The 14907-nt window shown below is 37.9% G+C and overlaps 1 protein-coding gene across 1 annotated transcript in view; it reads left to right on the top strand.

Annotated features, from left to right (window-relative positions):
• LOC149287418 (GRB2-associated-binding protein 1-like) overlaps positions 1–14907 on the top strand; it is a 42835-nt gene that overhangs the window by 20621 nt on the left and 7307 nt on the right. The window contains exons 3-6 of the mRNA XM_089492938.1: positions 1721–1879; positions 6126–6709; positions 6914–6999; positions 7666–7969. Coding sequence (XP_089349064.1) covers positions 1721–1879; positions 6126–6709; positions 6914–6999; positions 7666–7969 — 1133 coding nt within the window. The remainder of the gene's footprint in view (positions 1–1720; positions 1880–6125; positions 6710–6913; positions 7000–7665; positions 7970–14907) is intronic.

Here is a 14907-nt window from a genome sequence, read left to right as displayed (position 1 = left end):
AAACAGCTGTCATTTCTATGAGAAGACAAACGTATATTTATTAAAACTACCTATAGATTGATTGTTTTTCTTTTATTAAGTATATTTTTTTTCTTGCTGAAAAATATCCCATCAATGGAGCTGGGTTGGATGCCTAAACCCACACAATTACTTCCCTGGCCCAGATCCTCCTCTTTCTATTGCTACCAGAAGCAACAAGAGCCAACAAAGGGGATGGGGTGTCTCAGTGGGGATGAAATATCATGCAAATCCTGGGAACAGGAAATTAAGCTTGCTGTTCCCATTGATAGACCTGTACGAGGAGTAATATACAGTATATTGCTTATTTTAACACATTGTAATTATTATAGTGATTTACAAGGAAAAGAAAAATGAGATTTCTTTTCTTTAAAGGGACTGATCTGCTAAACATTGTTGTATTCACCAAAAGACAAGCATGTAGTTCAACAGCAATAGGCATGCCAATTTCAAAGGACTCAGCGGTTGTAATAAAATTTTAAAAACAAGTTTCAACCTATATGCAGTACAGTTTATTATACTTGTTTCGGAATAGGCACACCTACTAAGCAACTCTTGTGTTGTACAGTGACTGGCTAGGACAAGTTCTTACACGTATTTTAACAGCCTAGGTTCCAACGTGAGGGTCCATGCTGGGTTAAACCCCAGTAAAGGTTACTGGTTTATGAATTATAGATGTGATCTGAATTATATATCATAATGCTGTGTGAAACCATGTCTACAGGTTTGTGTGTTAGATAGATACTCTGTTCCATTTACTGTGGTGCACTGGAACATATTCATAAACCGCTTTATGTGCAGTTAAACAGCCTCTAAATGTCCTACTAAATAAATCATGTGAGCTAAGGTATTTTGTATCCTTAAGACTGGAGCTTCTTGCCAGTTTTGCCATTTAACCTCGATTCCTCTTTTGTGTGCTTAGTACATGACCATATATGTTATAATTTTTTCAGAACAAACAGGTATTTTGCTTAATACTATATTCATTCATTTCACAAAATATTTCAGTACGTTTTTAGAAAATCTTCCCCAAAATAGGTGCCTCATCTGGGGGAAAGACACAAAAATAATAGTACAATAATTCCACACATACATAGTGTTGTTGTTGTAGGGGGCCAAAAGAGTCCCTAAATATTTTTTATTTTTTATTTTACATGCCTTCTGGGAGTGGAACGGTGCATTTAAGGGCTCTAAATTTTTTGGTTTTTTTTTAAAATATATACTTATATACTTTTTAAGTTTTAATCATAAAAAATGTAAGATATATTACATCCTAGTGTATGTTATGATTTTTTTTGAGGCCCTAACAGTATGTCACATTATGGTTCTTAAGTTAATTGTACAGGTATATTGTAGGGAACGTGGCTCCCAACTCCAGTTCCCAAGTCTCCACCGTTGTAGAGTTCCAGGATATGCTGACCAATGTCCGGGATACTTTGGGAGCAAGGGTTGGTTGACTGATCAAGTTGCCCACCCTAATGTGAGATGGAACGGAAAATACTATTGGGAGCTCTTGAGGACTACAATTACAAGAAATGGCATGGAGTGCACTATTCTAGAAACTGTAAACATAATTATATGGTTTTATGTGTTCAAATGAAATTTAAGGATGAGCTTAATTTTCTTTGTTAATCCTTGCAGATGTTGGGAAGCCTCACGGCGTTCCTATGCATGCACCCATTGAAATTCCTATGTCTGGAAGTTCAGAACCCTCTAGTCAAGGGTCATCACTCCATGGACCTCTTCCTCCTCCATATCAGCTCATCAATGTGCCGCCTTTTGACTCTTCTAACACTCAAGAGGATCCACAGGACTACCTGCTGTTAATCAACTGCCAAAGCAAAAAACCAGAACCATTCAGGTAAAGCATTCACATTGTTTACTTGTATTCATAGAAAAGTAACCTTGGGGGACTTTTGTAACTAAATTTATATTGCTTCCCTTTTCATTATTCAGAAATACTTTTGTGTAAGAGAATAAGTCTTGAGCCAATGTCACTATTCCATTTTTAAGTATTACTAAGACTTTGGAAGATATTGAATTAAAGGAAATTGATACTGAGGTCTCATATGCTTTTATCAATTATCCAGATTATAATAAAACTATTTCAAGAGAAAACATTTCCCGGGTGGTATGCTACATGTTTTTGTTTTTTTAACACAGACGTGTATGGTTAGGCTTTAACATTACTGCAAATTCCGGTATCTCCTGTAGGCTGCAAGTGTGTTTCAGTGAGAAAATGAGTAAAGTTAACCCAACCTGCCCGATCCCTGACACATTCCACCAGCTACAAAACACAAGAATATTTTTCAGTCAGGGTTTGATTTTCTGGTTTCAGCCCTGGAAAGTCAAATAATGCTGCAGTGTGAGCTACGTGCATCCACACTGCTATATTGCTGTCACAGTGCTAATGGGCCGTAAGTGACAAAAGTACAGTACCCTGTACAGCAAGCAAAATTTTATTGTGTGGGCTCCCTCATTGGCATATGTCTGCCGTTTTATACCGAGTCTTTAAATCCAGCATAGTGTCTGAAGTGTAGTTTCACCTACGTCAAACTTCATGATAAACTTGAGCTTTGTGTTTATGCACTGGTACTTAAAGTTGATAGGCCCATTCTCTTTACATGAAAAAACTAGATTAAGCTTTGATCAACAATCAGGACTGGCGATGGTCTGGCGGCCCTGGCACTTTAAGTCTGGCAGCACCCTGGTGAAGTGAGTGCGGCCGACTACTGGAAATGCGGAGACTACGAAGGTAATGTCAGCCCAATGGACTGGTGTGCCAGATAGCCAGTCCAAGCCTGTCTACGATTAACATAGTGGAAGCAAAGGTAGTGAAACCTGGGCAACATTGAATATGCACATATACACACACAAAAGTTTCCAATGTTCCACTGTAAAAAGCCAATGTTATCGGTTTATGGGTGGACACTTACAGTACATGCATTCCTGTGGCTTTAATCTAGGTGTGATGCTGTCATAACCAGTAGAATTGCTAGTAAACATTGTCAGGTATGAGTCAATGACTGGAGGACGAGTGTCCAAAAAACTTGCTGAATCGGACCGTGTGTGATGTGTAGCTTGAACATTTAAGCATCCACAACATTTTTAACAAACAAGTGCCCTCACCTTGAAAATAGTTTGATTGCCCTTTTTAAAATCAGCACAAGGCAAGTCCACACTGATATGTAAAGCAAAGAGTTGTTCTGTTGCTTGAATTGTAACTTTTAATTTTTCATTTCTGTGTAAATTTTGTTTGTAAATCAGGAAAGGGTCCTCATCATTAGCATCAGAAGAAGAATATCTGCTGCTAGAAGATTTTGAGAGCAAAAAGATATCTTGGCAGTGAGTGTATGGTGACTGGTCTACCAGTCGTAACGTGCACTTTGCATGGATGCCGTGCCTCACTCCCTGTGTGTGCTGTGAATTCAGAACCTGCCTCCAAATGAGATTGGGCTTTTCAGACTAACTCATATGGTTTACATAAAATATTTTTGCATTTTGCATTCCAGTTTGACAGTTTTCCCTTTGTACCATCATAGTTCATATTGCTTTTATTTATCTTGTAACAAAATAATCAATATTGCTGGATTATACTTTGTAATTTATAAATACCTTGATTGTAAGTAAAGTAATACTAATACACATTTTAATACACCAGTTTACATATCATGTACTAGTATATAGAGTATGATATAATAAAAGAAACACTTGAATAATCTTAGATGTTTACATGGCTCAACAGGAGGTGCTGAAATGGACACGTTCATTAGGAGCCTCAACAACTATTTGTTCTGGTCTGTCAGGGTCAAAAGCCTAACATGTTCTGTTGTTTGGTTATGGCAGTTACTGTCCAGAAGATGGTCAGCTGCTTCAACTTATAGTGTACCTTTTCTCTACTGGAGCGTAAGCCATGCCCTCTAGAACAGACATTGTTATTTCCATATTTCCCAATGTAAGGGAATTTGATGCGTGTCATTTAATCACATATCTTATCTTATAGGGTCTATGTATCCTGAAATACTGACTTTAGGTGTTAATACATTAGAATTTTCCTTTTTATATTTCCTTAACACTTTTTGTAACCATCAGAAACTATTCCACTTAACAGTAATGGTGATGCCTTGGATGACAAATGACGTAAAGCTCTGTGTTCCGTGTGCTTTTAATATGCAATTCGCACTAGGGCTGCAACTAACGATTATTTTCATAATCGATTAGTTGGCCGATTATTTTTTCGATTAATCGGATAAAAAAATGAATGTAAATTTTTCATTTATTTAAAATAATGTAATAAACTAATTATATTAAATACAAACAGCATAATAAAAAAACTTTGATAAAATGCATTTCTTGCCTTTATTTCGCAACCAGCCCCCCCCAATTTATGCACGTTTGAGCCCAGGCTTGCCACGCTGCCTCCCACATATGCCACTCCACGCTGCCTCCCACATATGCCACTCCACGCTGCCTCCCACATATGCCTTATATACCCTATATGCCTTATACCCCCAGATATGTCACTCCGTCCTCCCCAGATATGCCTTATACCCCCCAGATATCTCATAGTCCCCTCATAGAGTCACAGACCATACTTTTATAAATAAGTACTGGGTTAATCTTCACTGCCCCCAGGATTTAGATTCCCCTTAGTCTGCCCCCCTTTACCTCTAACTGCCCCTACATTAACCCTTAAGACCCCATCAACCACGGCATCCCCTAAATGAACCCAAAAGACCCCATGAACCACAACAGCCCCTAAATTAACCCTAAACATACCATTAACCAAAACTGCCTCAAATTAACCCCAAACACCCCATTAACCACAGCTGCTCCTAAATTAACCCTAAACACACCATTAACCATAGCTGCCCCTAAATTAACCCTAAACACCCTATTAACCATAGCTGCCCCTAAATTAACCCTAAACACCCTATTAACCATAACTGCCCCTAAATTAACTCCCACCTCCCCTAACTTTCAGTAGCCCAAATATTAATTTTATACTTACAGTTAGATGAGTGTCACAGCCATGTGGTTCTGGCCTTCTGGGAGAAGGAAGGGGGCGGGGCCAGTTGTCACAGTGATTACAGGGAGGGGCTGGTAAGTAGGAGCTGCTGCTGTGAGTCAGACTAAACGGATTATATAATGAGGGGTATTTTTCAGAGCTTTTGCTCTGAAAAAACCCTCATTTAATAATCGATAAAAATCGATTCAACTAATCGATAATGAAATTCGTTGGCAACGATTTTCATTATCGATTATTATCGATTTTATCGATTAGTTGTTGCAGCCCTAATTCGCACACAAGTTGATGGGCAGCTTGTACCTTTTTGTTTTCCTTTTTTTCTTTTCACATTGAACAGTATAAAAATTGAATGGATTGGGGAAAAAAAAACTAACCGCTAGCTATATCAATGAGGTCTTAATGCAGAATAGTTTAGCCTCGGATTATCCGCCTCCTGTCTACTGAAACAAGTGGCATGTTATTTGCTCTCAATACTGTGAAAGGGCACATACTGTTCGGTATAAATTAGTGCCTTGATGCATGACCCATTTGTTTACCAGACGGCATTCTGTTGTGGTGTGAATTCTGCCTTTTTCAGGTGGCCCTTGCAGCTTTTAAATTACTTGATGATAAATATGTGACAACCTCTAAATGGTCCTGCTGAGTGCAGGAGACTTGCATTGTAGATTGAGTAAATGCCTAAAATGATGGCTGTTGGGTTTTCATTCATGCAGTACAACTTGGTATTTTGGGGTTGTTGTTGACATGGATACCATATAAACAATGAAAATTGTGTATGTTTCAACCTTTTGTGGATGGGTCAATTATAAATAGAGGTAATTTTTTAACACTTACATTTAGATAGCCTACTGCGATATGCATACACGAATTTACCAAATGAATGATTGCATTGTTACCATAATTTCCTAAAATGTATGAATTCTAACTTTATGAGATGTATTTTAATAAAACTAAAGGTGTGCTGCTGGAAAAAAGTAACTTCATGACTGCACATGCTCTTTTTTAATCCAATGAACCCAATTGGGTTGGAAGCTGTTATTACTACCTAAATATAATTGCTTGTTATCCTGTGTTTTAGGTCTCATGCTGATTCGGCAAAGTCAACCGCATCGGAAACAGACTGCAACGATAATGTCCCTACTCAAAAAGGAAGCAAGCATTCAGTGAATGGGTACTTCCAGCAGTCCAGTGTTTATGATTCTCCATCCCGCACAGGTTCATCCTCTACAGAGGCCAGTTTTTACAGCCTTCCCCGAAGCTACTCTCAGGACGTTTTACCAAAAGCTGTATCTCCATCTGGCACAGACGGAGATGGGGAATCAAATGTTTTTAATATGTCCGGAGCATCTTTATTGGAAGCTCAGTTTAGAAATGTATCAGTAAGTTATGACATACCGCCGTCTTCGGGAGGTACATACCAGATTCCCAGGACTGTTCATGAAAGCTCTGTGGGGCACACGTCAACAAAATTAGAGACTGTTTCAAATGTTCCTCCACCCAGACCGCCAAAGCCTTATTATTCATCGGAACGGTCCCCGATTGAACATAATTTTACCCGTACGGCCTCAGAGACTGACAGTAGCTACTGTGTTCCTACATCTGGAATATCCGCTTCTCGTAGTAATACTGTTTCCTCTTTAGAACTAAATAAATACAGGAAAGGTAAGGACTTTTTATTTTCTTATATTTTGCCAGCATATGTTTTTTAGTCTGTATTAAAATTACATTTTAAGTCGGTAGGTTTAACTGTCATTTAAAATAAGTACACTTTTTTTCAAATGTTTCAAACACTGTGGGATTCACCAATTTCTTTTATATCTATGCTTTTTCCAGACAAGATGAAATGTTTTATTGTTTATATTTTAGATATGAGTTCCCAAGATTTTTATGATATTCCTCGGCCGTTTATCAGCGACAGATCAAGCTCGCTTGAGGGCTTTCACGGCCATTTTGTAAGTAATTGTTGTGTACCCAAATGATTGAATGTTATTTTTAGCTAGGTTTTGAATTGAAACACCATTTGAACTGTAATGACAATAAAACCTCCAAAAACAGCTCATAAGCAGTTGCTGTTCTATTTCTTGTGAAAAAAAAGATGTAAAAATATAATGTGTAGTGAATGCTACATTAAGATCTCCAGATCAGTAAATATTTAGGAGCAATCCCTGCTCTATTGCCTAGAGACTGAGTCTCATTGATATCCTGATGGTGTGTATGTATATATGTATGTATGTGTGTGTGTGTGTGTGTATGTATATATATATAAATGTATATACACACAATTATATATAATATATATATGCAGTGTTTCTCTGTGTGCTGTGTTACGGGTAGGCCCTCCATTTTCTATCATGAAAGTTCCAGTAGTCGGTATTGGGACAATGGGTAAGACAACCTGAGAGGTCCATGTTTACAATTATTTGTCTCACATATGTTTTCTGCAGTGACACATGTAAAAAAAGACATTTACTTTTTACCTTTTATGCGTTTTAGAGATTGGTGTTTAATATGTATTACCAATTTCTATGCCAAGTTGTTATCATGTAGGTTTTTTTTTTTGTTTTTAGTAAAATTCCCTTTATCTGACATATATATCGATGTATGGTTTCCCCCCACAGAAAAATAAGAGCATGATGGCAGTTGGAAGTTTCTCAAATGAAGAACTAGATGAAAACTATGTAGCCATGAACCCAAATTCACCTCCTCGGCAGCATTCCAATAGCTGTACTGAACCCATCCAGGAAACCAATTATGTCCCGATGACTCCAGGCACATTTGACTTCTCGTCGTTTGGAATGCAAGTGCCACCTCCAGCACACATGGGTTTCCGGTCCAGTCCAAAGACACCACCAAGGAGGTCTGTGCCTTCTACAGACTGCGAACCCCCTCCGGTGGATCGCAACCTTAAACCAGACAGGAAAGGTAAGCTGGGGCATCAGAAAGAACTGCTGCTGCCTGTACAGAGCAATACCGCTACCTACTGCTAACCGTGTAACCTGCTTTCTGTAAACCAACTAAAGACTCTAAAGTGTGTGCTTGGAGAAGGTTCCTCAAGCCATTAGAGGCAAAAAGAAATGTACATTTTAAATAAAAACTGCACTGGCCTTTATTATGCAAAAACTTTGAGATGTTTGCTGTTTTCCTTTGTAGATTTACGACTTTACCAATTTCTGAACACATAGGCAGTTTTGGGGATTCAGTAAACAATTCTTGTATTGTAATAAAAAAAATAAAATAAAATATCCGCTTTAGTGTAAAAACAAAAACAGCTCAAGAAAGTCACATTTTTTCACACATCTTAGTGTTTCACATGGCAAAAGAGGGGCGTTTTTTTTGTTTATGTAACATTAGGAAGAATAATGTCACTTTAAAAACCTATTTTCTACTCTCGTTCTTGTGGGTTTTAGGGATGTAGAACTCTGTGATACACACAGATCTACCAAATTTTGTGAGCTCCCTGAAGACATGTATACAGGGATTTGGGGGAAAAAGAGGGGACTGTCCCTCCTAAAGAGATACACTAGGGAAGTATGACATTGGCACAGTTCTTAATTGGGTGTACCGTCATGATAGAAATTTCTTAGTTGGACAATAAATGAACACTAAAATTATGTGTTGTAAATGGCTTTACAAAATCCCAGAATTACAATTTAGGTGATACATGAATGCAAATACCTGAGATATTCATGTAGGTAAATACATATACACATTTACTGTGTAAAAATAACTACTGTTGTTTTGTCTCACTATGGGATACAGGTAGCTTAACCCCTAAATATAGATTTGATTATGACTCCTTGTGAAAAACGAGATGGTCAGAGACTTAAGTGTAATGTATGAAACTATACTTTACCAAGAGAGTGGTATATAAGTGGAACATCCTCCCAGCAAAATGGGTAGAGGTAAATACAGTAAGGGAATTTAAGCCTAAGTAAAATAGCCATACTCCTATCCCATGCATGAGACGAGACCAGGGCTCATTAAAGTCGATTCACAGCAGGGGGAAATACAGACTAGATTGGCCATATATTTATATAAACGCTAACCTACTGTACATCCACCAGACAAGCCTAAAGACTTGTTTCTTCCACAGAAATCATATAGTGCAAGGGATTCTAGGTGGGTATATGTAAATCACTTTAACGACGAACGCCTCTTTTTGTGCCATTTTGCTCCCTAAATTCTGTAAACCTACCGGTCATTTTTCATTCTAACCTATTATTGACCATATTACATGTTGCCTACTGATAAACAAATGGGTCTTCCAAAAATCCTTTGTAAGCCATCAAGGGCAGTTGGAAAGCATTGAATCTGGAGATCCACTTGCAATATTCTTTATAATTTCCATGTCAAAATTATAATATTGATCTTATAATCACTACAAAAGGAAACTGCAACCATTTTTAATCTGTTAATTACCTGCATATGAGTAAATTTTACATGTTTACTTGATTAATACCATAATGAGGCTTTTGCAAAACCTCTATTATATTTTTATTTTTTTTTAATATCCCAGTTACCAGAAAGAAATTTCTCAAAAGTTAATTAACATTTTGAATAACACACCTGTCCAAATATATGGACATATTAAAATTATATATTTTGTAATATCTTTGGATATTCTTTGGAATGCGGGTAGGCGGTCCCGCTGACATTAGTGGGCAGTCGGCTGGTGGTGGGCAAGGCTAGCCCCACACAAAGGAAAGCTGGCCATGGTTGAAGGGGAAGTGGGCGCGGAGTGGGGCGTGCCACAACACTGCTCTTGCAACCCAGAGTTTCTCTGTGGTGACCTGGAGAAGCAGAGCTTCCCTCGGAGTCTCTGGGAGAACCTCGTAGAGTTCCTATGGATGGTACTTGGTGTGTATGGAGACAGAATGTTTCTGACCCAGGGCAGTGCCCCAGCCGCCACCTACCACTTACCACCTTGGCCAAAGTCCTCCATGCTTTTTCATACTGTGTACATGGGACGGTCACAAGGGAAATCTCTGATCTCCCCAAACGGCCCGAATTGACGTGGCATGCTGCTTTCATTTATGCATCTGCTGCCGCATTAGGCCTCGTCAGCCTAGGCGAGAATACACCGCTGCATACATGGATTGCTCTGAGCACTGAATGGTGCATATTAAGGCAGGAATTGAGAGGAAAAAGCATAGTGGCTAAAACACTATGAAATTATGTAAATCTACAGTTTGCTGTCCCTGTCACCTCCATTAAAGAAGAATGCATGTTGAAAGTATTTTTAATATAAATTCTTCGAATAAAAAAAAGCAACTTACCAGACCTAGAAGTTGCCCTCCTCCTCCGTGGTCTGACATTTCTTGCCACCTATTGGTTGCTTGAAGCAGGTGACATCCAAAAAACAATGGGGTCTATTCGCTAAAGGAGTTGTTGTTGTTTCAGCTCCTTGACTTTATTATGTAGCTCCAATCAGCTGTTGCTATTGTAGTTAAAGTGTGGCTGGCCCTGAATAATGTACAGTTAATTCTGTGAGATTTCTTCAAAGTCTCTTCGCCTATTAAACATTACAATGTTGATGGCCGGCTCACCCTCTTGCTGGAGAAACCTGTGAGTGTTAGCCCATCATAAGGAATGATGAAGAACGAGAATTAAAACCACAATTCAGCTGCCAACTCTCCCTTTAGTGAATAAGCCCCAATGATTGCTTCTCGGTTGCAATGGATGTGGTTTACATGCGTGTGTTTAGAAGCTTTGGAATATGAAAACCTACTCAGAGTTGTTTGGATTTAAACAACAGAACTAGTTCTTTGCAACTAGAATATTTGGATTAATGCAGCTGCAAACATACTCATCTGAATCATAGTTCATTTTTACATTATTGGCAATCCCAAGCATTGGGACTGCGGAGGCAGTGAATGTACGTTACACCAAATGCGAACTGCAGTTGGAATACAAACACACACACATTACTCTGTAACCTACTTTTTTCTTTTAATAAAAGCTAACTGGATCTATTCAGAGATTGATTTGGGGTAACCTGAAATATTTGGACATTTTTTTTTTTGTTTCTAAATTGTTAGCTTGGATTTTTGGGTCTAGTATGAACGTTAAGTAATCAAATTTGCTTCAAAAATAATATTAACTAAACTAAACTTTTTTATATCAATAAATCTACATTTTAAGTTACCACTTGGTTTTGTGCTGTGGTTTAGATACTATTGGATTTATTATTTTTTTTACCCTTTGCACAGCTTGATGTTATATTTTTCTAATAATTGTTAATCTGGATAGAATATATTTATTATGATATATACTGTAGAGCGGGGATGTGTAGGTCCAGGCCACAATTTTTAGATATCCTATCTTCACCGCAGGCTTCTCAGTTACAAAACAAATCTTTAAAGGAATTGTTTTGCTTTAAGGATAAGTGGAACTCCTGGCCTGTTTGCGGTCCTTGATGACGGGAGTTGTGCAGGGCTGCAAAAGAGCCATTGTCCAGTCAGGACAACACAACTCAAATACTCGTACTGATATTTTGCCAAGTTGCATTGTGTAATTACATTTATATGGAAAAGCCCTTGTAAATGTCTTTTCGAACACCTTTTGTTTGGCATTTTGTAAAATGCATCAAATATTAACCACTTGATGACAATTGACGCTACAGGCACATCACGCACAAACATTCAGTTAACGACAATTGACATGCCAGGACCGTCATGGCTTTAATCGGTTTTAGAAAGTGAAATATGTTTGCTTTCTTCACCCAAACAGCGTTGCTGTAATGTCTCAATGTTGAGGCATTCAGCAACACCGAGACCGGCACCAAGTCTGGCCCCTCCTGGGGATATAAACATCTGCCATACACTGTTTTTAGTCAAATGTTTAAACATCAGTGGTGTCACTGAAATGCCTCGATAGTGAGGCATTCAGCAACACCGAACACCCACCCCAGGATGTGCTGTGACTGCTCTGGAGAGGGGTCACAACCGCCACTGCAGATTTTGCCACTCGCAATAGAGCAGCGCGTCTCTCCATCACTCCAGAGCCTCCTGAGAACTCTGGCTCCCCTTGCAGGTTGAATACAGGTACTGCAATCAATCATGCAAGTCAATAGAGCCCAGCTTTCTAATAACATTGTGATTAGTAAAATAAACTGCCAAAAAATAAACAATTATATATATTTATGAGCAAGTCCTAAAATTAGTGGTATATGTCATGGAAAATGTTAAATGCCCATGGGGTGTGTCCTTTTAAAAAATGTATGGTTTGATGGGGTAAATTGAATTGGCCGGGTTCAACAATGTCCCAGTTAACACAGGGGGCAGGATGACCACATGTCAAATTTCATGTGTGGCCTTTTAGCTCCCAAACAACCTGACAAACCCATGCATGGCGGGGTATCACTGTACCCAGGAGATGCTGCTGAACACATATTGGGTTGTGGTGTGAAAGTGACATATACCAGGACCTGGAAATTCATACGCGAAGTAAAATGCGTGTAATAAATAAATAACTAAAACGCAAAAAATGACTATCACAAAGTTTGACAAAGACTGGTGGTAGAATTAGTGCATGGAAAGAGTTAAAATACTAAATGGTTTTGAAATAGCTGAACGCTACTTGTACTTATTGCCCTATAACATGCAGAAAAAAGCAAATAAACATAAAAACATTGGGTATTTCTAAACTCAGGACAAATAGCAGAATCTATTTAGCAGTTTTTTTTTCATTAGTTTTTATAAATAAGTAAAAGTCAGTCCTTTTTTTCCCCCTAAATTTTTCACCATATTTGATACTTTTTTTCATCTAAAGATGAAAATTACAGCTAAGCACTGCAAAAATGTTAAAACCATTGTCACAAAGGGGTTAAATGCAAAGAAGCTTCTATATAATAAATCAATTTGAAAGTAGATCTACATCCCCCTGTCACAGAGTGGAAAAATGTAAATTTCATTTTATTCATACCTAAACAATTTTAGCCGTAATGTTTATCACATACATTATTTGTATATGCTAACATGGTAGTTTTAAAACAGGGCAACTGCAGTAGTTGGATAATGACTCCGTTCATCTGATGGGAACTTTCACTAATAGTTTTAAACCAGATTAGTCCTGCTAATTTTCAAAAAAGCCAGAAAATTTTAAAACGGATTAGCTTTTTTTATCGTTCAACATTAAAGGATACTTAGTAACTGGGGGATTTAACCGATTTAAATTTGCATTATACTTCCGTTTTTCCTGCTCTAGAAGCTATTTTCCTATTGATTTCTGAAAGATATTAGTGTGTAAAACATGTCTTGGATATGTCAACATAGTTTGAAGACTTTAATGCTATTGATTTTGTTCTGGAAATACAGGCTAACATCAATTAAAATCTGTGGCAATGTGCAAAAAGCCTTTGTTGATTCAGACAAACCTAGAATACTACTTCAATTAAAAATCTTTTTAACACAGAATAAAATGTTCACTTAATAGATATTGCTGATCCCTATTTAATGGGTATTTTGTGCAAGTGCTACACATAGTGTATATTATTTCTTGCCATGTTAGAAGACGAGATATCCAATTCCTTCTTATGTAAATATTTTAGGGGTCAGTAAAATATACGAGGCTCTCGGATTCTTCTTACTGGCTGCCGCAGTATTGCATACTGTCAAGATATTATAGCGTGTCACTCTTCTATGGTCTTACATTGTGAGACCCTGTTGGAATGTTCGGATTGTGTGTGGACCTGTTCTAACTCTGGTAATGCTGTAGCTCCCCATCTTAAAAACTGACCCACGTCAGATATTGCCACCATATTTTTTATAGTTTCATGGTAATCCGTTTCAGTAAAGCCGAGGAAAAATAGTACTTTTGTATTGCTGAAAAAAGTTGCTGGTATGTGTAAGCACTTGCAGAACACTTTATTTTCTACCTACTGGAGATGTAGGTTAAGACATACATTTTGCCATCTATTTATACGGCAGTTATTACTGTTCCAATAAGGAAAAAGATGAAGAGCATTCATAACCTCTGAGGTCCCAGAAACCATACTTTACGTCTGTGTTGGCCCAATAAAGGGAACACCCTACTTTCGGTCTTTGTTGATAGCACATTTTTTGTTTTGGAAGCTGTCAGTGTAGAGAGGTGACCTATCGTATGACTCAGTTTCCCACCTTGAGGTTTATTTCCCTTATTCTCACCCAGCTATAGCATCTTAACTGTAACGGAAAGTTGGGATGGATTAAGTATGCAGATCTTTAATAAAAGTAACTTCATACCTTTCCCCATGGTATACACATGGCGAGGTTTTAATACATTATATATATTAATATGTAATACACATGCGCATACTTAATACACACTATTGTGCCTAGGCCATAGGCGCTGTCTTGCTCGGTTTGTACAACCTGTCTGCTTGGAGGGACCAAGGTTTGATGGGGAGATGAGTTTGAGTCGTATTTCTGATTTCCTGCTTTTGGTACTTCGCAGAAATCGCCCAAAGCTCCATCACCATTCAAAACCTTAAATGCCAAGACAGAATACTATTTTAGCTATTCCTACGAGATATATTTAACATTATGGAAGGTTGATTTATTAAAATATGCAGAGTAAGCATATGTTTTTAGCCTGCACCTATGGTTGTTGGGGGCCACAAGACTGCAATTGTTAATTTTCATTTTATGTCTTGTCTCCTTCTTTTTTGCTTGCTTGAGACAAGCTTATGGCATGCAGTATGTTTTTATTTTCAGTTTGGTGCTTATACACTTAACATGAGACCAGCTTAGCTGTAAGAACAGGGGGCTTTCGCTGTTACAATTAACCATGCTGTATTGCCTGGATTCCGCTGCTTTCAATGCAGAATTCCATTTTTTTCCAGAAAAAAAAAAACCAAAAACATTTTATTAAAAAGTCTTCTT

The sequence above is a fragment of the Sceloporus occidentalis genome, unplaced genomic scaffold (assembly GCF_023333645.1).
Source record: "Sceloporus occidentalis isolate IW3139 unplaced genomic scaffold, rSceOcc1.0.p SCAF_61, whole genome shotgun sequence".
Classification (NCBI taxonomy): Eukaryota; Metazoa; Chordata; class Lepidosauria; order Squamata; family Phrynosomatidae; genus Sceloporus; species Sceloporus occidentalis.
The sequence above is the reverse complement of the archived record's forward strand: the minus strand, read 5'-3'. Positions and strand labels throughout refer to the sequence as shown.